Source organism: Pelodiscus sinensis, chromosome 2 (genome assembly GCF_052426305.1).
Source record: "Pelodiscus sinensis isolate ZL-2025 chromosome 2, ASM5242630v1, whole genome shotgun sequence".
Classification (NCBI taxonomy): Eukaryota; Metazoa; Chordata; order Testudines; family Trionychidae; genus Pelodiscus; species Pelodiscus sinensis.
In genome coordinates this window covers 51,378,111-51,403,177 of record NC_143053.1, presented here as the reverse complement: position 1 = coordinate 51,403,177, position 25,067 = coordinate 51,378,111, and the positions used below count along the sequence as shown (strand labels likewise).

The window sequence follows — 25,067 nt, the reverse complement described above, 5'->3', positions numbered from 1 at the left end:
TGGACACTTAGACATTTAGGGATAAAATGAAGTTAAACAACAGTTCAAAACAATAAGTCAGAACTGGTGGCTATAAGCAAACTTTATGGGACCATGAGAAACTTGGTCATCTCTCTGAAAAGTGGACAGCTGGCTAACTAAAGTCATGCCAGACTGTGGCTGGACTAGAGAGTGCCAGACTAGAGACTTTCAATTTGTCATGTGTTTTACTTGCTGATTTACAGCCTCTGGTGAACTTTAAGTCTCATGCCAGGAACTGTTCATGAATTACATTTTTGTTACTAGATGCATAGTAAATTCCTGAATCAGGTTCCAGAATGGAACAACTCAGCCCAGCTAAGAGGCTGAAAGCGGTCATGAATAAGAGGATTCTAAGTTCTTCCCAGTTACTTGAGGTATGTCTGCACTGACTGCTTATTACAAAATAAGCTATTCCGGAATAGTTATTCCCAAATAGCACTGCAGGGAAGCCTCAAAATTAGTCTGGGGCAGGCTTCCCTAATGTAGACGTGCTATCACGATTTAGAGCCCCAGAAGGCACGGACGAGGAATAACTGACACTGGGAAGGGGTTATCTATACATGCCTTATTTCGAAATAGCTATTTCAGAATAGGTGTTATTCCACATAGCATGAGATGTACAGATTTCAGAATAAGCCCTCTGTTATTTTGAAATTTCAAAATAATGGAATGGCTATGTAGATACACACATTGTTATCTCTAAATAATTGTGCTGTGTAGACTCAGCCTTAGCGAGCCGGGGATAGCAGGAAGAAATATTTTACATGTAAATTCAGTTTTCAGATGCATGTGGAGAAAAAAAAAAAAAAGCTTAGATTTATAAGTAGGTATGACTTTTCCAAAGAATGGCTTAGGTCTGAAGTTGTAGCTGTGCTGTTAATGAGAATGCTCCTGTATTGCCAAAGTATAAAGATTTTTAATTAAGCTGCTCCCATCTAATAGCACTTCACCTCTCGTGAATATGCGGTCAAAGTGCAGAAATGCAGTATAGTGGTGTCCATAGAAAGTTGTGTAGAAGCTTTAGAATTTATAAAAGGCAAATTTTTGAAGTTATTTTTTTTAATTGCTTCCAGTTCATTCCAAGCTCAGTGATAAGACATTTGGCATACGTTAACAATTTGATAACCTACCACATGTGCCAGACCTGTACATAAAACAAGCAACTTCCAAAGTACATAAGTGGATACAGTCAACATGTAAAGCAACATAGTCCTCTTATAAGGTCTGTAAGCTACGTAATTGGTGAAGTTTAAAGAATGGATCTCGGCGATTAAGCAGAAATGGAGTCTTCAGTGGTGCAAACAGTATAGCTTTTTTTTTTTTTTCTTTTGAGTAAAACAAGAGTCTTGAGTACACATTTTAATCAGAAAGGTCTGCATTCTAGAGCAGTGACTCTTGCATGGGATTTGCAGGCAAGTTTACTACAGCATGGTGAAAGGTTTAAAAAAACCTGATTCCCATAACTGATCAGTAATGGCTTGTTAGAAATATTTTTGCAGCCACCCAAGATCAGGTTCTTAAAGCCATATTTCTACATTCTAAGTTGTTAGTGCATTCACATTGCATTTCTACTCCATTGCAAGATTCAGTATTAATATCATAACAAGTTTTAGAATCACCACCATTGGAAACTATTACAGTGATCACCATTTTTCCACAGCTGAATAATTCAGGAGTTAAAAATATGAAGTGAAGAACTCACAATATAGTGTACTGTGGTAAACATACTGGCTCAAATACTAGACCAGCAGCATTAGGTATCTCACATTATTTGGAGTATTCAGAAACTCTTAGGATATTAAGTCTAATCATAGGACCCACAGTGAAGTCTGAGTGCTGGTTAAGATTATGACCTTTGCTTACATGCAACAAATACAGTTTAGGATTCAACATGTTTTGACTACAGTAGATTACTGTACAGTTGCAGAAACCTACTATAACTTATTTGTAATGTTGAAGCAGAAATCCTTTTCCTGTGGCTTGGAGTAATCTTCCAAGTGTGATGTCCAATTTAGGGAAATGTTGCACTGAAGCCAAAGGAGCAAAGTAAACCTTCAGTTTGGCAGTACATGTAGAATGAGTGACAATTGCTAATAATCAATCACAGTATCCAAAGGAAGTTATAAATTCACATAGTATATGTATAGCATCAGTAGGTTTGTCTAAAGTTTTTTAAAGCAACATTTGAGATTGCTTTTAAAATCAGGGATATATCCTTTCAGTACTTAAGCATAAAAGTGTCCCGTCCCCAAAAAAAGCCTGGCTGATATGATCTATTTTTTTTCCCCTCAAAAATACTTTAAACACAAACAAACTATTTTATCAAATTGATATAAAGCTAAGTGATAAATAAAAGCACATCTGGTGGAAACCGACAGTGAAGAACATTTATAAATGTGCTTAGTTTTTGCTTGCAGCATCTGACAGTGGGTAGCAGGACAGATGGGAATCTCACTGGGTCTCCTCCTGAATCTGTTCTGAAATAGTTTCTGTGGCACTGGCATTGGCAGCTGAGTTTAAAACTTCTTCAAAGTCACCCCCAGCAGGCTTGGCTCCTCCGACTTTAGACTAAAATGAAGATAGGTTAGATAAACCCTTCAGAAAGTGTAGTTGCAAATACAGATAGCTGGGTATTTTAACAAACAGGTTTTGCAGTTTGACAACACTCTATTGTTAAGGAGATTTGGGAATTTTATCCCTTTGGAGACACTTTTTCCAGGATCAGATGGCCTCTTATATGGAGTTCTTATCAACGCGCTGTCATTTTATGAAAGAATCTAGACTGAGATACACTGAAGGGAATAAAAGTTGTAACCCTCCAATCTGTAGCTCAACACAAAAGTCTCCCTTAGCCTGTAGCATTGCAAAAATAGTCCTGATCAGCTTGCTGCAACAGCCTGAACTCAGGATATGCTTTATGAAGATTGTACAGCTTTGAGTTGAGACATCCTACATAGGTTTTGGAACATTTTAAGTTAAAAGATTAACTCTTATTGTACACAACTCTGAAAGAGCACCAAGAGGGGGAAAAAACCCACACACAGTTTCAGCCACAAGGGACACATCCTGAAGCTTTCTAGTATTTGGGTAGAGCACATCCACAGCAACACCCCTTTAGACACTGTATAACATATTTAGCCACCTCCTCTTCTCTAGGGAGATGCATTCCCAGAATTCATGAAGAAGTTCCTAAACTCCTTCAGTGTAACAAGCCATTATATAGGATGCCAGTGGGGGAAAACAAGTTCCTTATGAACATCTCCCCAACCCCAAATTCCTATATAAGGGATCAACCTGGTCCATAATATGAAGGCCTTTATACTAAAAAGTTAATTGAAACAGCCACAACACTGAACTCTGCTTATTGAGGCCTCAGCACCAATTTCAGAAACGGGGGAATTAAGATCATGTACAATGGAATTGCACAGCTGTGTTCCTTGCCTTCCAATAGCAGAATTAAGTGCGTGTTCCCAGTATAAGCTAAAAATGGGGTTTTCAAACTGTAGGTTATGGCATGTAAAGGTAAGCCACTAGCTGGCTGTGAGACGCTTTGTTTACCTGGAATCCTCAGGCATGGCCGCTTGCTGCTCCTACTGGCTGTGGTTCAACATTCCTGGCCAATGGGAGCTGCAGTAAGTGGGAACCCAGCCTGCACCACTTTCTATAGCTCCCAGTGGCCACAGTATGCTGTTTCAGGCCAGTGGGAGCTGCAAGTGGCCATGTCTGCAGACACTAGGGCTGTGTCCAGACTCAGGGGTTTTTTCGGGAAAAGTAGCCTTTTTCCGAAAAAACTTCACCTGCGTCTAGACTGCAGCCACGTTCTTTCGAAATTAAATCGAAAGAACGTGGCTTTTCTTTCGACGGCGGTAAACCTCATTTCACGAGGAAGAACACCTTTTTTCGAAAGTGCTTCTTTCGAAAGAAGGCGTTCTTGAATGTAAATAGGGCTTCTTCGAAAGAGAGCATCCAGACTCACCGGGTGCTTTCTTTCGAAAAAGCGGCTTGCTCTTTCGAAAGTTCCGCGTGCAGTCTAGACGCTCTCTTTCGAAAGAGGCTTGCAGTCTAGACATAGCCTAGGTAAACAAAGCATCTCCCAGCCAGCTAGCAGCTTATGCTTACAAGCCATGATCCAAAGTTTGAAAACCCCTGAGCTAGAATACAACAGCTTTTCACCTGAAAGTTTAAAAAAAAACTCAATCAGTATAGCTTCTGGATATACAAAAGCATGTGCATGTATGAAAGGCAGTTTCCTGGACAAACTTTATTGAAATATCTTAGAACCTCATATTAAAATGCAAATTTGTATCATTGTGGGATTGTACACAACTTGTCCAGGAAAACATGATTCCTGTGAACTTTTGGAAGTCTTACAAGCTTCAAAGGACTCTTAAAAGGGGCTAAGACAAGACTAAACGTTAGTGGAGTAGATTTCCTAAGAAATATTCGTGACGAGGGGAATGCAAATATCTACCTCCAGATCTGATCTACTGAAGCTTTGACCCAAGATAGGGATCTTCATCTACAAGTTCCCAGTTCCCAGACTCAAAGCCCAAATGGCATAAAAGAACAACTCAGATATATAGTGTGTTGGTTCTGAGCCAGAGCAGTTACCCACTTGTAACCACCAGGGGCAGCCCGTGAGCCTAGGCCATTGACGGCCGTGCAGGCAGGGGCACTGATCGCGCTTTCTGCCTGGGGCACCTGCTGCTGCAGCCGACCACTCCTGGTAACCACAGAAAAATCCCTTGAAGGGGTGAAGGGCTGTTTTCCAGCCAGAGCCCTGCTTGGAGTTTGGGTGCTCTCAGATACGTCTATTTGCATGCAACTTTACTGTTTTATATGTGTTCTCAGTGCTTTCCCCTTAATAAGCATGCTTGCTTAGAAAGAGCTATGTGCTATCTTAGCTGCAGTCAGTTATGTTGTTTACCAGGCTATGTTTACACTGCAAGGTTTTTGCACAAGAAGTCTTTTGCGAAGAGTTCTTGTGCAAAAACTTCTTACGCAAAAACAGGTCCACACCTCAAAGCACATCACAAAAGTGATGTGCTTTTGCACAAGAGTATCCACACTGCATGGATGCTCTTGTGCAGGAAAGCTCTGATGGCCATTCACAGAATGGCCATCAGAGCACCTGTGCTTTTTCCCATAGGGTTTCTTGCACAAGAAACCCCTCTGAAGCGACCACACTTGCCTTTTTGCACAATAGCTGTAGTGCAAAAGGGAGTTATGCCTCACAGAAGGAGGTGGTTTACCTACACCGGCAAAAGCCCTCTGCTTCTGCCATTTTACTGCTGATTTACTTGCACAAAAGTGCATTTGAGATGTGGACATTCTGCAGGTTTTTGCACAAAACAGCCATTTTGCGCAAAAACCTTGCAGTGTAGATGTAGCCCCAGAGGAGAAAGTGAAGTAGGCCTGCCCAGACAGTCTGACTTCGCAGCGTAAATAGGGAGCTGTGCTGCCTAGAAAGAGTTTGGGGGTCAGGAGGGAGAGAAATGCAGGAGGTAATGGCTGGGAGTCCGAGTGAATTGCCTTTTTTGGACCAAATAGAAATATAGGCGCAAATGCCTTGAACTGAAACAAAGTGATCCAGCCCATTTGTGCTGTTCTGGGCATAAAAAGTAGACCAGACAGTAGTCAGTCTTCCCAACTAGGGATTTTCGGACAAAGCCATCATAGCTAGTTATACACCTTTGTTTTACAACAATGTAGTTGGTTGTCAAACAACTACATTTAAATTTTCAAGAGTAGCTTAAGAGGTTAGTTCCCCAACTGCCATTACATTTCAAGGGAGGGAATTTGAGCAGCACATTCAGGAAAAGACTTCAGAAAAAGTCTCAGCTTAAGTAGCTCAAAGCTGTTTCCAGAGGCAATTAGACTTACCTTTAAGTTTTCAACCTTTTCTTCAAATGATTTGAAAGTAGGAGAATTTCTAAGAGGGAACAGACAGCTAGTGGTTAGCGTCTTAAGCAATAAAATGAACATAGTAACACTAGGTTAGTTTTGCAATACTGCAGCCATGTTTCCCTGGCCCTGTGTCAACATGCTTTTGACAGCCCTCAATTTTTTATTTTTTTTTAAATAGTAGCTTTTGTACATTTTGTAAAAACAGTTACTCGGGCAGGAGCATGTTGGGGAGAAAGGGGCGGTGTGTTGTCCCAGCCTTCCCCAGCCCAAGCACAATGGGAGGGAGGGCAGACAGCACATGACCTAAAATGTCTAATTGAAGAGCTTCAACTAAAATCCATGTCTAAAAGCCTAAACTTCAAGCCCAGCTGCTCATTTTATTACAATCTCTGCAGCAGTCACTCTTTACATGGCTTAACAGCAGAAGAAAGCTACAAGTCAATCAACTTTCAGTGAAGTTACTCATTGCCTGGAAAAGTGACAGTACTTTACAAAGGCAAGGTGCTAAGGTACTATAGTATGCCATATTTAACCTGTCAGTCTTTTTTCCATTGACTTTTCAAACAGATTGATGACTCAAAAGTTAGCTAGTTCAGTAAGACAATTTAGTCACATCCAGTCACTCTAGAGTCTAATGAATGATTGTTGGGTCATAAATGATAGTGTGCGTCTCAAAGTTAAAGGTTATTTAACAAAAATGAACCTCAAGCTCGGTTAGCTGTTATAGAGTAGCAGAAGATATGATCTCAGTGGATAATACTACACGTCAAACTTAAATATCTCCTTTCTACCTTGTCCCTCTGGAGCAATGGTGGGCAACCTGTGGGGCCCGCATGACATTTTGGTTACCATTGCCCACGTGCAGGGTTTCCAGATTCTTCTGGTTTCTGTCTGCATAGGTTTTTTTCCCCGACTCGTATTACTGAAGTGACACACATGTAAACCAATGGCACGTGAAGTGAGGTGCGAGCTGACTGCACACAAGAGTGACTGAGCCATGGGATCCTTCTGCATCCAATCAAAGTGCTGCTATAGTTTAATTGGCACACCCTGCAAATTCTAGATAGACAAGCATAATTAGCAAAACTATCCTATCTTGGTTACAACAATCTTGCAGTCCACTGAGATGGAGGGCCACTCAGGTAGCTTAGGCTGCTCTCAGACAGTCACTACCAACAGTAGTAAGAATTCTCTTCCCAGTCTCTCAGGTAGAGACTGTTGAGCTACAAACAAGGTAAAATGCAGTAACATAAAAGCAGTGTTACTTAGTGGCAGAAGCCTCTATTTGCTTGTTGAGACAAGAAGTGACCTTTTGTCCCCACTAAAGTAAATGGCAAAACACTGACTTCTGTAGGGTCAGTAGGTCACCCCTGGATTCTGTATCAATTGCTACCAATTTGCAGTGTGACCTCATGCAAATAACTTGTGCCTTAATCTTTTTGGCCACATGGAGAATTGCTTATTTCTGATGCAGTCAGGCTTAGTGTTTGTCATATACCTTCTGAATAAGTTTCAGAGTACAACATATTAGGAGTTTTAGATTTGGAGAAAGGCCTTAACTTCAGTTTTCCTTTTTGCTCAGAATCCATTTAGGAGGCCCACATTTATCTTTCAGTTACTCTGATGTGCATTTATACTGTAGGCATGTGCACCACTCCTTTGTTTGGGAAAAACACCAAGCAATAGGAAGTTATATCTGCACGCCTTTCTTGTGTTCTTTAGCAGGAGGGAGACAAGGCAAGCAATTAACATAAGCAAGAAAAAACTGAAGTCAGAGGCTAAACCATCTACTTTCTTCACCTACAGGTGAGTCAGTCTTCTAAAATGAATGGCTGTAGAGCAGTGGTCTCCAACCTTTTTACACCCAAGATCACTTTTTAAATGACAGACCAAGCCAAGATCTTCCTTGAAGCCCCACCCCTTCCTTGAAGCCCCACTCTCTCTATTCTCCTCCTCTCCATCACTCGCTATCCCCAATCCTTATACTGCTGCTTTAAAAAAAAATTCTTCTGTAGGAAGAGGTTTTTCCAACATTTGGCCTGTCTGGACTGAACCAAATGTCAGAAGGAAAAAAAAAAAGCCTTCTTTTGGAAGCCCCCTTATTCCTTGTGGAAAGAGGAATATAGGGGTGACTGGAAGAGCATGTTTGCTCTTCCACTTTAAAAAAAAAAAAAAAACACAGAAGAACAAACAACCCTGGATGCAGAAGAGTTTTTCTGGGATATCTCCAGAATCCTGAAAAACTCCTGCAGTCTAGCCTGACCCTGGCTGGGTTCAGACAGGATGTGTAGTCTCTTGGGTGGGAATGAGGGATTTGAGTGTGGGAAGGGGTGCAAGGTGCAAGTTTTGGGAGGAAATCTGGATGCAGGAGGAGGTGGAGAAGGGGACACTGGCTCAGGGAGGGGGCTCCAGGCTGGGCAGTGTTGGGGTACTAAGCGAGCCACAGGCTTGTGGATGTGAGGGTGCAGGAATTTGGGTTGGGGTATGTGAGGGGCTCAGGGCAGGATGTTCCAGTGTTTGATAGGCTCAGATCTAGTGTCTGGGGAAGGGGGGAGTGCAGGAGTGGTTGTGGCCAGATGGGGGCTTGGCCCCAACTGGGGGTTTGTTGGCCAGGCTTTATTTTTAAATAAAATACTATGTTAAACACAAAAAGTTTCTGTATTGTCTTTATTTATGAGAATGGCAGGGAACCTGCTTTGAGAGTCAGGGGTCACTGACCCATAGAAAAGTCATTCAGGAGCAGGGGACAGTACTGGGGAGGAGTGCTAGTGGGTTCTGGGGCAGGGAACAGGGTGCCAGTGGGGGCAGGGTGCCAGAAGGACAGGTTTCTGCAGCAAGGGACAGGGTTTGGGGGGGGAGGGGGCAGGGGGCAAGGGAGAGGGAGCAGGAGGGCGGGGTACAGGTTGGGGGCAAGGGAGAGGGAGCAAGGTTGGGGCAGGGAGTTCCCTACACCAGCCACGGAGGGAAGCCTCCGTCCTACGCTCCCTCTGGGCTGACCGCAGGGCAGCCGGGCTGGAGCAAAGAGAAGCGGCTGCCCGGCCAGCTGGCCATGGCGCTCAGCCTAGGTACACCATGCTCCACGTGGGTTGGTGCAGAGGGGAAGCTGCCTGGACAGCTGGCTGTGGCGTTCAGCCCGGAGGATGCTGAACCGCACTCCAGCTGATCAGGCGGCTTCTCCTCTGCGCCTGCCCACGGAGCATGGTACACCCTGGCCGAGCACCATGGCCAGCTGGCTGGGGTATTTCAGCCCTCCTGACCTCCCAACTCCCACCATTCCACGCAGCTACTCACCTGTGTTGTTGCTCGGTGAGTAGCTGCTCCTCAAATGAGGAAATCAAATTTAAATGTACTGCGCAGGCACACAGTTCAGAGAGGGCTCAAGAGCGACTCTTCGAGCCCCTGAGATTGATTGGTAGATCGTGATCTACCGGTTGGTGTCCACAGCTGTAGAGACTAGTTCTGGATTTGAACTAGTTTAGTAGCATGAGATTTCATTACATAACATTAGTAGCATAAAGATTATTCAGCCTCTCACCACAGGAAGGAAGTGTCATTAGTCACATCTAGGGTATGTAAGAGTACGTCTACACTAGCTCGGTAGTTCGAGCTAGGTAGGGTAATGAGGGCAAGCAGAGTTGCAAATGAAGCCCGGGATTTAACTATCCCAGGCTTCATTTGGATGTTCCCGGGCGCCGTCATTTTTAAATCCCCCCTTAGTCCGAACTCCGTGCCCGCGGCTACATGCGGCACAGAGTAGGTAGTTTTAATTAGGATCTTTAATTCAAACTACCTACTCCATGCCGCGTGTAGCCGCGGGCACGGAGTTCAGACTAAGGGGGATTTAAAAATGGCGGCGCCCGGGAACATCCAAATGAAGCCTGGGATAGTTAAATCATGGGCTTCCTTTGCAACGCCGCTTGCCCTCATTACCCTACCTAGCTCGAACTACCGAGCTAGTGTAGACGTACCCTCACTGCCAACAGAACAAGATACAATGAACTTTCAGAAAGAACAGTCAGTTCATACTATACTGACTTAGGATAAAATAACTGTTGTAGAATTTAAATTAAAATATCTGTTTCTACACTAGGGGGAAAGGAAAGAGTCAGTTCATCTATTAAGAAACAATATGTATATCCAATAGCTGGATCACATGCTAAAACATACATTACCTCATAACAGGCATGCTAATTGAATGTTGTATAGAGCGTATGCTAAGCGTCAGCATTAAGAAAAAGGAGAAAGCAGGAGTTAGTTATGATCAATTGTGAAAAGCAATTTGCTTAAAAGCCTTTTGCATCTGACTCCATGCAAAGAGACCTCTTCAATTATGGGGAGAAAGATTCTGAGATTAAAACTGGTTCTCTAAAGGGTAGTTTCAAATAAACTGGAGTCATATACACATTCATAAGACCATAGCAAGAGAACTATAGCTCTATTAAAAATATGCCACTTAAAAAGCATTCTGCATAGCTGCAACACAATTCCCTTGTCCTAGAATTACTTGTACATTTAAAAGCATTATTTTCTCTTACAGGTTATCCCTGAATTACCTTTTTAATATGTTAACCTTTATGTGGTATTTGCACAATACTGTGTATGCAGCAACACTTATCAATTCCATTAATGTTTATTACCCCGATATAATACATTTAGATTAGATCACGATGCTTTAGCCAAGTGTGTACAACATTAGATTTAATAGTTTGCCTTTGCTTTGTAGTTGCTTATAAATCTGAGTTTCATTTGCAAGTTAAAGATTAAGTTTGCCTAGGATTCCAAAGATGCCAAATACAAATGATGAGAAATGGTGTAGTTAGGTCAACTAAGACAGCGGAATGCATCCATTACTTGCATTTAGCCTCAAATATTGCCACTACTGAACAGCTACTATGATGACAAACATTGAAAGACAACTGCTACCCTATTAATGCACTGCTGAACAAACATGTGATGCAAAGAGGGAACCAGAATACTTAATCAGACATTAGAGGAAGGAATTCTGCATGCCATTGACCTCAAAGCCTTTTCATGTCTCCTTACAATGTACTTCCACAACTGCTCCCCTCCTCTACAGCTTCCTTTCTTTTAAAAAAAAATGGAAAAAAAGGATTACTGTATATGGGGATCTCCTAATCATTTAGGAGCTGCCAAAATGATGAAATCCACCCCAGCATTAAAAAGATTAGGCTATTTTTATTCTCTGTAGTTACTAAAGGAAACAAATGTTGCTTAGATAAATTAATTTGTAAAATTTATGTGGATCTAGCCAGCTACATGCTCAAGTTGCATCAACATTTCTAAAACCCACCTTACCTAAAGGAATGTGAAAAAGCCTGCAATCTGCAGGATGCCAGAGTAAGCATTAAAAAAAATAAAGGAATTTCTGATAAATCTACAGTAAAATTAATCTTATAGCTACTTCTAAAAACCATTCCATTTACAGAAGCAAAAAAAGAGGTAAATGGCAGCACTTGAAATGCAAGGCTGACTATTACACTGTTTTCCAATGCAATTAAATTCTGAAATGGATTGAATTTCTATGGCACAACAAACAGGCAGATCATTTGGTGCCATGCAAGGCAAGCTATAGCAAGAGACAGGCGAGAAATGAATTTTGCAAATTCCTGTAGTGAAAGCAATGAAATTGTATGGACTGTATAAACCTACAGATGCTAATGGACTTGGGGAGGGGGGGAATCTTTCATGCAATTTAAATAAAGGGTAGTTTTAAGTGGTCTGTTATTAGTGTGCATGAAAGATGGAATATAATGAAGATACAGTTTTGACATGAGAGAAACAGATTTTTCAGTTTGTCAGTTACCAGCTTAGTAACTTGGTGGCACACTGGCAATAGGTCATAAAAAGGAAATAAAAATCAGGTTCTTAGAATGAAGTTAGGAATAGCTTACTTATATGACTTAAGGAAAGCAAACAGAACACCAAAAGCTATCCATATGAAATGGACTTTGATGCAAAAGTTATATAGTCATGAGAAAATATAGTGTGCTTCCTTCCATAGGCTGGGATTGCTCCCCTAAACCCCCCTCCAAAAAAAAAAAAAAAAAAAAAAAAAATCCAAGAGCAATGTCAACACAAGTACGAATGAAAAATACTTATTTTGTAAAATCCCACTAAAGAGAATCAAGTGAGTGGTGGTAGAAATAAGTATTTTAGGTTCACAATAGTTTGCTCTTACACCCATTTATAATAGAACAGAATTGCATATAGTGATTTTATGAGTGGATTCCACAAGCAACCATTCTCTCAGGACAAATCAGAAGCAGATGCTCAGGACAAATCAATGGTATGCAAGTCTGTGCCTTAACTTTCACTTCTGATCAGTGAGTAAATAATGCCCCCCCCCCACACACACACACACAAAACTTCAGTAAAAGATTAATGAAACATACTTCACATCTTCCAACTTTTTTGTTATAACTGAGCCAACTGATGAAAAAGCAGCAGAAGCCTTCTGCCCAGCCTGAGACAGGGTTTCGGAAGTCTTCTTATATCTATATTCAAACAGCCAGAGGTAAATAGGATTCCATTAGTAAGTCTACCCTTACTGCCTGAACTTCTGCTCCATTTTAATGCAAAAGTCTAAAAAAGCCACATGAATCTTAAGACTTTGAATTAAGACTGATAGCCAGGATATCTCCCAATCATGTCCCAATCACAACATTCTTAAATTCTACAGCCAGTTAAATTCTACAGCCAGCCATATGAATGGTGTCTTTAGCTTTATTATTTAAGTCACTTTGTCATCAACTCATGTTTCAGGGAAGGCTCACCTATAAATCAATTTGCTTTTTCTTGCTCTGGGGCCACTGGAAAAGGGACTTAAGCTGTAGGCCGAACCTAATATTGCTAAATTGTGTGTGGTTCCAGTGAAACAATTGAGGTGATTAAGTGAGAGCAAAGACTTTGGGCTCAATCTCAGTATTACAAAACTGTTCCGTATAAGCTTTTTACCTCATGCATACAGTAACTGCAGATCTTTCAGATATTCACTATATCAGTGATGTTAAAAATGACTGTTTCATCTTTGGAATTTATCGCTAAAATCCAAAGCTCAAGTGACCGTGGTGTTGTACATTTCTTTTCATACATAAGGGAAAGATTTACAATAGTTTGCCAATTAAGAGGGTGTGGGATGGGAGAAGGATATTGCATTTGATTTCCACCATCAAAATGGTGCTATGTGCTGCCAAGACAGACACTGCTTTTTCCCCCATTTATGCAGACTAGCAAGGAGGGCACTATAAGGACAGGGCTGACAGAAGGCCCATGGGAGCAGGGACTCACCAAGATTTTGGTGAAGCTTCGTTTTACCTTAAACTTGATACCCTCAAGAACACTGCTACTGTTCCTTCACATTTGTAAGAAAAGAAAGTTTGACTGGTAAATAGGTTTAAAAATTTGCCAGCACAGGAACAGTTTTCACTTAACACGGATTCATGATACACTGAACCAATGACAAGGACATACGCTGAAGTGGAAGTCACATCTTGCCAGCCTTTGGTAAGGTTTTGCCTCAGTTCCTGCAATGAATTGATTCCCAGTTTTCTCTTGATTTCTGCTAGATGCTTCTCCTTGGCCGCTAGCACCTGGGAGAGCGTCTGGATTTCCTCTTCTACCTAGGGCAGTATATAGTTCAAGGAGAAAGACAAGTTACCAAGTACGGTAAGCAGTTAGCATGCTTCATTTAGAAAGTCATTAACTGAAGAACATTAAGCATTATGAAGTCATTTACAATGGGTGCCATGTTTTAACATTTCATCTTATCTTTTAGAAAACCATTGATGAAAAAGTGTCTTTTCCCTATGGTCTGCAGTTGTTCAAAGAGACTGGTTAGGGGGGGAAAAAGTCTCTCTCCTCCAGTTATTTCAGTGTTTCTGGAGGATGACTGGATTATTTAGGACAGTGGTTTTCAAACTATGGGTTGCAACCCAGTACTGGGTCATGGAATGCCAAGGGCTGGTCTCCTTGCTGCAGGAGGATCCGCTTACTAGTGGGGGTGTTAAGGCAAGCTACCTCACTGTCCTGGCACCGTAGACTGTGCTGCGTCCCTGTCTCCTGGGGGGGGACGGGGACCACAGCTCACAGGGCTCTGTGCACTCCCATTGTCTGGGAATCTGCTGCGGGCTGCTTCTAGGGTGCAGCATGGTCTGTGGTGTCAGGTGAAGCAGGAAGCCTACCTTAGCATCCCTGTTGCACTGCTGACCAGGAACTGTTGAAGGTAAGCCCCTCCTGCCCCAGCCCTGACTCCCTCACCCCCAAAGCAGGAGCCTTCCTCTAAACCCAAAGCTCTCATCCTCAACCCCACCTCAAATCCCACACTGTAATCAAATTATGTTGGGTCATGAGCATCTGTTTTCTTCAACTGGGTCATAAGAAAGTTTGAAAACCACTGATTTAGGAGATTAATAGGCTATAGGAATTCATTTATCTACTCATCCAGATTAATAGTAAATCTCTCTACCAGACAGTTTTTAGCCAGTTTGGAGATCAAGTATTGACTTAAGGGAACTTTCAGTTCTTGATCCTCCTTGCATGTCAGGATTGGAGCATGGTGAGGGACTAGCAAAGCCTGAACGATACCTGTTCAGTGCATAAGATTTCTGCTTTTGTAAGAAGTGCAGGGTAGCAGCCCTGGAAACGAAAAGGTTTTCAAGAATAGATGTGATAGTATCACATTTCTCAAACATAGCATGCCAAGGTTTGCATGTCCAGCATGAAGCACTCTATTGAGACCATATCTTCACAGGAGAGGTGCTCAACCAGTCTGCCTATATATGAATACCACTCCCTAATCTGGCCTGCTAAAGTGAGACACGCATGACTAGCTGGGGAATGCAAGCTATGTTTATCAACTCTAGGATGTGTAAAACAAGCATTTAAAGCCATGATATTCCAAATTAAGGTTCTGAAGTTGAACTTTGTGGAGGCTCTAGCAGTCTTATTTGAGCAGCCCAATTTTTTCAATTGGAAGGAGAAGTGCTCAGTGTTAAAAGTAAAGGCTTTAGCAGCCTGAAACATTGGCTTATTTATAAGGACTTGGTTTAAACCATGTTTGCTGAATGTTCACTGCTGGTATGAATTGAGAACAAGATTAGTCTCCTTGTCAATCATTAGCAATGCACTGTACACAACTTGAACACTGCAAAAAAGTTAAATACATTAGCAGGGTGGAGTGTTCTACCAATTAATTCTGAAGTTGAAGAATGCAGGGAAGTGGACAAGCTGTTCAAGCCTGGGAAGCTAAAGACAGATGCTTAAAGTTATATTTAGGCATCTACTAAAAATAAAGCTAGTTATGTAATGCTGAGCACTGGTAGCTGTAGCTGGCTTCAGTGAGGTTTGAGATACCAGTTTTGAAGAAAAATTAAGGTCGATTAGGTCCCCGTGTTGGGCGTATAAAGCTGACCACTTTGGTCATTGTCTCCCACAATTCTCTTCTAAGAGCCATATTCAAAATTTAGACTTGCTGGTTTCTGAAAAGTTTTTGTAAGAGCAAGAGAACCACTTGAATAAAGATTCTTCTTTACCTTAGCAAGTTCTTTTCTTAGTTCTTCCTGTTCTTCTTCAGAAAGATTTTCTGTTGTATTCACAGTAGCAGCAGCATCCTCTCCTACCTCAGGTACTGTGTCTGAGCTCAGCAAACCTTGAAGAAAGATTAGTAGAACACTATTTTCTAAGAAAAGATAGTGAAAGTATTAGGTTCTATCAAGTCTACAGATTTTTTTTTTGTTATAAACATGACAATGCCAGAGTTTGTGTATTAATGAAATAGTGAGAACCCTAGAACAACTATTTAGGTGCTTATACAAGGGCCTTCTAGTATGACATCAGCCTTCTCAACTAAAGTGGTTTTGCATATGTAGGATGGATAGAAAAGAAAGCAGAGGTGGGAGTGATTTATTTTAGGTCTCTGAATGTAGTGGTATAAACTCCCCCTCCCCCCAAAAAAGTACTTGAGTCTGTTGCTAGTCTCCTACTCTAGCCAAGGGAGAGCACGGTTTGCTTTCCTTCATACTACCAATCAAGTTCTTTAAAAAAAACAAAAACCCTAAGCCTCCCACACACCAGATAGGATCAGAGAACAGCAATATGTTCTATCCTTTGGCCTTCTTAAGTGAGGCTTAGGAAGGGGAGAGGGAGGGAGAGGCAGGACCCATCTTGTATTCAAAGACCTGTAGACCCGATGACTATTTAACATCTCCTCTGCAGACATGAGGAATTTTATATTTAGTTTTGAATGGCCAACAGCAGCTAAGGAAGATTAATTCTATTCTCAAGGTCATTAGACCCCAGACCATTCTAAAACTTCAACTTCACTGTTTTCACTTTACATGTACCCTACAGAACCTTACTTATTCATGTGCAAGGAGAGTCATCTTGTCCAGATCCTACAGCTGAATTTGTTTGTCTCAAGAAGCCAAGTGTATTCCATATGGAAAAGATCAGCAAGATGAGCCCTAAGCCTCAGTTATTTTGAGACCAAAACATGTTGTAAGTACTGGTATGTACTGTGATCCCCACTAAACATATATATGTATCATATGTAGCCTGATTAACAAGTTTTTGGCTTCAACGTTGGTGGACACAGCATTAAAGCACAGTTTGGAAGCTAATGGATTCCAGCCTTAATACTTCACTAGCTACTCAGTTTAGTGTGTGTTACTGCTTGTTAGGCAAGTCATTCTTGCTAAGCCACATATCCTCACTCATTTATTCGTATTACCAGAGAATCAGGAATCGTGATCATGGACCAGGACTCCCTTGAGCTCGGATCTACGTAAATAAAACAGTCCCTGCTCCAAAGAGCTTGTACTTCACAAGATAAAGCACATGGCTTATCTCTCAAAGTGTCCAAGATAGATCTGTGATAAGCCAGTGCACGTAATCTACTTTCCAGAAAACAGATCTCAGTATTTTCACCCATACAATTCTGAAGAGGCAATCTCCAGAAACAAAACCTGGAATATCCAGTCTCCTTTTCCTACAGTGCCAAAAGTAACATTTTTACACAATCCCCAAAATATGCTGGCCAAGTCTGCTTGAAAGCCTTATTCCTGAAGGGTTTCGAGCAACTGAGGCCACGTCTCCCCTTGCTTGATTTAGCAGGTCTAGTAAAGACCCATTAAATCAAACACTGAGGGCACCCCTGGCTGGAACCAGTACTCCTCACAAACCCAGCTTAAGGTCTGCCAATGTCAGTTATGTTATTTACATAGTTGAAGTTGCATACCTTAAGCCAACCTTCCAGGTCTAGCATAGACCTGGCCTGAATGATGCTTGCTGGATCCATTGTTTTGGTAGTTTTCTTTTCTCCAGTGGGTCACTAAAGCACAGATAATCTAGATGTTTCTGGCATGTGTTATTAATACTGATTTCCCATATTGTCAGCAACATCTATGTATCTGAGGAATAGATTCAACATAAGCATCACAACCCTCTTCCTGTCAACATATGCCTAAATCTTAACTCGGGAAACCACCCAGGTCAAGATTGTAGATGGTTTCTATTAGGGCTGTAATAGTGTCGTTGATTAACTGATAACCTACATAGCTTATAGGTTAATGCTAGACTACACACATCCCCCCCCCCCCCCAGTGAATTTTTTAGCATGCTGGCCAGCAGCCCGGCTCAGTTCCGGTTCATGCCAGGTTCTGGAGCTCACACCCCATCATAGGGGCTGCTGCCATCCCCACTGCTGCCTCTTTACCAGAGGCAGCAACACAGGGCAACAAACATCTGGTCCACAAGAGGAGCTGGTTTTTAAACTGGCTCCCCTCATGGACTCTCCCCCACCTGGTACCCTGGACTGCTGCTGGCCCTGTTCCCAGGGACTACAGAATAGTCCACAAGAATAGACTATAAGAACTCATGAGGTCATTCAACTATTCAATTAACCAATATTTAACATCCCTAGTTTCTATAGGTCTTTAGTTCTCAACCTCTGCACCATTCATCAGCAAAGGCAGATTTTGTAGTGCAATATTTTCAGGAGACTGCAAGATGACTGCTATTCAGAATCTTTTCCCCCATTTAAATCACATGACTTAGGTTAGCCCCGAAGCCAAGGTTTTTAATCAGTCTTCCTAGTAGATCTGAATGTCCCAAAAGGCTTTAAAAACCTCATTTGCCAGTAACCTGTGGAAAGCTTTTCATCTGAAGTCGTAGACAATGTTGACGTTGCTAGCAATTGCCTGACAAATCTAATTTCATGTCTGTTGAGAATCAAAATGTAGTAGTTGTTGCCATATAATAAATTTACAGGCAATAGTCAGTTATCTAATTCCCTTATTTTGCAGGAGGGGTAAGAAAGATTCTTTATTTTACAAGTTCTCCAGTGGAATTATAGGATACCGTCAGCTTTCTAAGAACTCAGATCTGGACTGAGTACTAAGGAGCTAGATTGTTTTCATTCTAAGACACTTGCAAATCAGAGGATGAAACTAGGATAAACTTCTGAAAAGGTCAGCTAATTTGATAGACACAACTTGTGTCTGATAAGTTACCTTTATACAATAAGGATGGCCAAAATTTAATTTAGACCTGTGTAATGCTTTTAAATAAGCCTTCCAGTGTATGTTGGCTAATTGGCATGTCCTAACATGATTTGAGGGTTAATTCCAATGATAGCATTCCAGTTACAACCCTCATACAGGTTCATCTAAAGATCAGGAATGACCTCTTCATTTTAGCATCACGTTTTTAAACACAGACGAAGATGATGTCCCCTCAGAAAAGGAGTTAAGCAGGCAGAAATCTAAATGGCTTGTAAAATCAAGAGGCAAAAGCACTTGGCTTTTAAAGAGGTAGTTAGCACTTAGCAGTTCTCAAACTATCTCCTTAAGAATCTGAGAAATCTTGTTTGCAGACTTCTCTGCTGTTAGTATCACGAATTATTAGAACCATCCAGTTTATTAAAAAATCCCTATGCACATACCCCACATATTCATGATCTCAAACAAGTTAAAACCTGTTGACCTGAATATTCACTCTACTCCTAAATCTTAATTTTCTGTCCAGTCAATATGATCTGAGCCACTGGTTCTGGGAACAGGGAAACATGGTCCTCTATTGCTTGTTCTGTTCTCTCTAAGCACTTGGCATTGGTCTGTGTCAGAAGACAAGATGCCAAGCTAAAATGGACCTTTGGGTCTAAGCCAGTATTGCTGTTCTTATGTTGAAAGGTTGTAGGTTTTACTATTATTGTAAATTTGATGTTTGCCATGAACTTCGCCCTCCGAACAGAAATTAAGTCTGACTAGCAAGTAACATAACAAGAACAACAATGTAGAGAAAGTTGCACAATAAAGATTTTTCTTAGTCTGACTTGCAAGCAATCTTATGTAACTACTTACAGGCTAACTGCAAAGAATTTTTGCTTTGTGATTAACAAATGAGAAATCTGAAGTATCTAATTTACAGTCTATCAAGTGAGTTTCCCCTTTGAGTTCACACATTGAAGTTAAAATGAAAATGACTCCTGTAGAACAAGGACAACTCTGCCCAACATCTTTAAACTGAAAAGTGAAAGCGGACAGATTTTTCACATTGATTTAAAGTATTTTACTAATGCTCTAGTCAGCCTGGTGAGGAAATACCCACCATTTCTCCACACCTTATGCTTCCATCTACAGATCATAAAAGCGCCTTAGTCTTTTGCACCCTGTAGTTTAACACTTTTGTCCCCATGGGGGGGGGGGGGGGAAGAGGCAGAGAGAAGATAGCATATCCTTTTACATTTTGTTTAAACACACACACACACACACACACACACACACACACACACACACACTATATCCACTTAAACAGCATCTTGTTCACACTACTTGCTCTCTGGTTCAAGCTGAATGCAATGTGTCAGCTAGAGTAAGAAAGGGAGTGTGGGACAGGAACAGAAGCAAGAGACACTAGGAGGGTGTCAACTGGAAAATATCATCTGTGATACATAGAAATTGGAACTGCCAGTTCATATATGAATTAGGCTTAATTTTTAGAGTAAGGGCACTAAGGCAGCTTGTTTGGTATGTGCTGCATTAAACCAGTATTCAGTGCGCTAGACCAATTGTGCACAAGAAAGTTTGCTGCATTTGCAGGGAGGTATGTGGACATTTTAATGCAAAGACTTGATGGGTCTGTTAGACTGGGAAATACTTTGACTCAGAACCAACAGGAGCTGATGTCTGTTTTCCACCATTTTGTGGTACTGGCAATTTTAAGCCAAAGTAAATCTTAGGGGGTTATTATACAAGACTCACATGCAACTAATCAATTGTCAAACTAAGTTAAATATCCCCTCTCTGGAAAAATGATACTAAGTGTTCAGTTCATTTAATTTTGTTCTACTTCAGACCACAGACAACTTGTTTGACTAAAATTGATTTCAAGCTTTATTTTATGAAGCATGCATATTGCAGATCAGCCCATAAGATAGAATTTTTTGCATCTTACGAAGTCTCCCAAGTTGTGAACAACTGGCCCAATTGTCCTAATTTATACCGGTGAACACTCAATAATGCTACCAGTTAGGATTTAAGCAGAATTTGGCTCCCACAACACCAATTCCTTCATTTTTCAGAATTTGATTACATCTGCAGCAACAGTCATCATTTCTACATGGATTAAAGGAAGTTAGCACACACTCACTGCTCTCCATCTCCCCCTTCCCCAAAAAATATTTAAAAAGTTACCAAAATTGTTCTGTACAGGTGATCCAGGTGGAGAAATGTTTACACTAGGTGACAGGTAGAGATAACTCCGGTTAACACCAGTATTGAAGTCAAATGGAGATTTATAATCCTCGTATAGATCTGTATCCCTACAATCCATCCCAGAAATTTCAAAATGCATTTTTACTCATTAACATAGATCCATTGATGCATTCATCCTGATTCTCAGCATTGTACAGCTTCTTCACTTTGTAATCCCACATTGCATTTTATTTCCTTTGTACGGCTTTCGATGTTGATATGACTCATATACAGTACACATTTAATAAATTACTTGAGAGCCATGTCATAGTTGTCTCACAGCACAAGGTTAAGTTTCTGTAAATCTATAACCTGGGCCAGGTTTTACAGAACATTCCCTCTCTAAACAAACACTTGCAGCACAATGTGAATTGGCTTCTGGGACGTCTTAGTCTTCTGCAGAATTGCAGCCAGCGTTTTTAATCATTTAAATAAGAAAAGTCAGCTGACCACAGCTGTACCAGGATATCCTTAATCTTCTAGGACACAAAAGGATTACTAGCCATAATCTATTCTATATGCCATCTGTGCAGAACTTTCAATCAGGGAAAAAGGGAAGAAATTATATGTGGCTTCCTGTTGTCTGTGCTGCAACTGTTTGTAATTTAATGGGCTAGCTAAAGAGAAGTGGAATCTGTATTTAGCAAGCTTATAATGCAACACTCAAAGTGTACACTACTGAGATCAAGTGGGATTTGTGACCTGAGGGAAAAAAAAGTTACCAATATACAAGATACTTCTGGGTGAGTGCTCATGGGAGGTCATCATCAATGGGCAAACTGATTAACAGACACAACGAGTTTAAAAGTCTCACAAGCTACAGAAGTGAAGTTCATGTGCGTTCATAATCCATACAGCTGGTTCTTTGACTAAAGCCTATTTAGTGCTAGTCTACATGTTAAAAAAGAGTAGTGGAAGTTTCCTGCATTAATCTCATTTTGGGGCAATTCAAGTGTAGTGCCATCAGTGGCACAGGAACATTTAAGAGTAATGGTGCTGAGCCTTTGTCTAGCCTCCACCCACAGTTAAAGCCAGGAAAAAAGCTCCAGCACATGGTGCAACAACTAGGGCCCCAGGAGTGGGGCTGGCAGCAGAGGCTTCCTGTGAACAGGGCTCAAACCAGGACCCCAGCACACAGGACTGGCAGCTGGGACCCTGGATGCTAGGCCAGGAGTGCTGTAGCACCCCCTACACCACTGGTTCCCAAGCTTATGGGTGCGATACAGGCTGTCCTTACTATAATCCAAGATACATTCCAAAAAAACTTGGACTTATAGCGAAACAACTTAAAATGGGGAATTCTCCCCCCACCCGACTTCCATTCTTCTGCTCTACTCTGCACTGCTTAGGCCTCAGTTGGAGTATTGTGTCCTGTTCTGGGCACCACATTTCAAGAAAGATGTGGAGAAATTACAGAAATTACAGAAGGTCCAGAGAAGACCAACAAGAATTATTAAAGGTCTAGAGAACATGATCTGTGAAAGAAGAACTGGGCTGGTTTAGTTTGGAAAAGAGAAGACTGAGAGGGGACATGATAGCGGTTTTTAGGTATCTAAAAGGGTGTCACAAGGAGGAGGGAAAAAAATTGTTCTTCCTGGCCTCTGAGGATAGAACAAGAAGCAATGGGCTTAAACTGCAGCAAGGGAGGTTTAGGTTAGACATTAGGAAAAAGTTCCTAACTGTCAGAGTGGTTAGACACTGGAATAAATTGCCCAGGGAGGTTGTGGAATCTTCATCTCTGGAGATATTTAAGAGTAGGTTAGATAAATGTCTATCAGAGATGGTATAGACAGTATTTGGTCCTGCCATGAAGGCAGGGGTCTGGACTCTATGACCTCTTGAGGTCCCTTCCAGTCCAAGTATTCTATGATTCTATGAAATGGGAGGGGTTGGAGGTGACTTAGGAGCAGGGAATAGGAGGGACTTAACACACCATCAGTTCCACACTAAAGTAATTGACGCTTGTAGGAACAGATATATACCAGGGCAACTTATAGCAGGGATGCCCTGTATAGTGTTCCATTACAGGTCTCCTCTTGAAGCAAGTCGTTTGAAACAGCTACACAACGTTATGCAGTAGAGAAGCTAGAAATTTGAACTTTTATAGCTATCGGAGGCAAAATTGGCACAAGTATGGATATTCACTGGAACTTGAAAGACTTTAACCAGTTAATATTTTATGCATCATTGTGGGGCTAAGAATTTTATTCTATTCCATTGAGAAGGGGGAGGGGGCATGAAGAGGAGAAAAATGGAAGTTCAGAACCTTCCTTCAGACTGTCATGGGGTGATTACAGTCTAAATGCAGTGAACAGCTCCAGAATAACACCATTCCTGATGCACAATGTTTCAAACTGGTAACAAAGCCCCCCCCCCCACACACACACACAATTTTTGTAATAAAGCTGAATTTAAAATGGTCTTCAACACTTTTCAGATCCAGCAAGTGGTTGGAATCTTTGAGCTAAGTCCCTCTTCCCTAAAGTTCTTGCTAGAAAGAAGGACTGGAACAACTAACCAGCCCATCTCTCTTATGGGCCTTGAGATTTTCTGGCACATTTTACTTGTTTGTTTCCGTTCTATTTCAGGGAGAGGAGGATTTAATATATTCAGAGAGTGGGTGGTTACTGGTAATTAATTTGCTTTCTCTAGAAACAATGACCAAGTGTAGACAGATCTTCCCTACAGCAATTAGTGAACTACAGCCTAAAACTCCCCCATCTGAAGAAAGGAGAGATGTGGGTAGAGTGCCAAGTGTCCAGTATTCTACCAGACAGTCCAATATTTGTGCTCTGTCCAGTAAAAAAAAAAAAATCAGAAAATACTGGACACATGCAATGTCCAGTATCTTCTGATTTTTCCAGCTGCGCACCAGAGGGAAGTGGGAAATAGGTCAATAGAGTTACTATAGAGAACTTTCTGGGTGTCTGGCTGGTGAGTCTTGCCCACATGCTCAGGGTTTAGCTGATCGCCATATTTGGGGTCGGGAAGGAATTTTCCTCCAGGGTAGATTGGCAGAGACCCTGGAGGTTTTTTGCCTTCCTCTGTAGCATGGGGAACAGATCACAGCTGGAGGATTCTCTGCATCTTGGGGCCTTCAAAGTATTTGAAGGCTTCAGTATCTGAGATATAGGTGAGAGGATTATTCTAAGAGGGGTGGGTGAGATTCTGTGGCCTGCACTGTGCAGGGGGTCAGACTAGATGATCATAATAGTCCCTTCTGACCTTAAAGTCTATGAGAGTCTATGAGAAGCCTAGTGTGGGTGGGGAAAGCTGCTGGAAGGCAGGGCCACCATCAGCACTAGGAGCCTGTGATTGCTGGGACTCCCAGCCACTCCCCCTTCCCCTGCCAGGTTTCTGCACAATCACAGGCTCCCAGCACCAATCATGGCCCCGCCTCCCAACCTGGGAGTCCCAGCTGGGAAGGGAGCCACGATCATCGCTCTGGGCACATCAGAAGCCCAGAAGCCTAGCAGGGGAGCGGGGAGTGGCTGGGAGGCGGGGCACAGTCAGTGCTGGGAGTTCTCTAGAATCATTTCAGTTGCAGGATAAAAGTGTTCTTCTAAATTCTTCTATAGCCTTAGAGGAATAGAAAACAATGAAAATAGCATGCACATTTGCACAATTACTTCTAAGCCTCTTTACATAGAGATGGCGTAGGATGAAGACTGTTTAATACTTAACTTTATTATAAACATAGCATGTGTGTTTGTGGCAGTGTTTTTTTTTTTTTTGCTCAACAAATTTTTAGCCAGCATGTTTGGTATTTTTTGGGAGACCATCTGGCAACCCTAGATGTGGGTCTCTGTTAGAAAGAAATCTAGAGGCCTGAAATCTGAATAGCTATTCCTAGAACAGCCTGTGGAGCAGATCAAAGGAGCTGTTCCCAGAAAATGAAATTTTGCCAATTATTCCATTTTCCTTCTCTCTACACCCCCTTCAGGAAAAGGCTCTGTGAAACTTACCTCACTCAAGTTTGGGTACTGAATCCTTATCTACAATGGGCCCTAAAGGCACCTAACAAACCAAGTCCAAGCCTGTTAGCTCAATCACCTCCATTGGCTGCATCATTTGACACCAATTGGAAACCATTCCAGATTGTGCATGGGAATAAGGTCTCTGCATGAAATTCTGCTGAAGTGAATACTGCATGTTTTTATACTTTGTGGTCTGCTCCTTCCATGTACAGGGTATTGGAATCTAATCTCTGCATTGAAAAAAATGTGCAAGGATCTGGCAACAGACGTTACCTTTCAAGCAGGTGGAAAGCTTTGGCTACAGGTGCTACCCAAATATCCAGGAACAGCTATGATTTTTAACATTAAGGAGTTGCAGATGCCCTTTCAAGCATGTATGGTACTCAACTCCAGC

The 25,067-nt window shown here is 41.7% G+C and overlaps 1 protein-coding gene across 3 annotated transcripts in view; it reads right to left on the bottom strand.

Moving 5' to 3' along the window:
• Nucleotides 1-1,062: 1,062 nt before the first annotated feature.
• TPD52 (tumor protein D52) overlaps nucleotides 1,063-25,067 on the bottom strand; it is a 67,161-nt gene continuing 43,156 nt past the window's right edge. Inside the window, exons 1-7 of one of the 3 annotated variants that reach the window (XM_006131559.5) lie at nucleotides 20,637-21,051; nucleotides 15,480-15,595; nucleotides 13,420-13,568; nucleotides 12,342-12,443; nucleotides 10,101-10,142; nucleotides 5,905-5,953; nucleotides 1,063-2,589 (exon numbers count right to left, since the gene is read on the bottom strand). In XM_006131559.5, the coding sequence (XP_006131621.1) occupies nucleotides 2,473-2,589; nucleotides 5,905-5,953; nucleotides 10,101-10,142; nucleotides 12,342-12,443; nucleotides 13,420-13,568; nucleotides 15,480-15,595; nucleotides 20,637-20,796 (735 nt within the window). In that variant the 5' untranslated portion in view covers nucleotides 20,797-21,051 and the 3' untranslated portion in view covers nucleotides 1,063-2,472. Of the gene's footprint in view, nucleotides 2,590-5,904; nucleotides 5,954-10,100; nucleotides 10,143-12,341; nucleotides 12,444-13,419; nucleotides 13,569-15,479; nucleotides 15,596-20,636; nucleotides 21,052-25,067 lie in introns of those variants that run through there. The other 2 variants (XM_075920479.2, XM_006131561.5) reach the window with 2 other exon arrangements.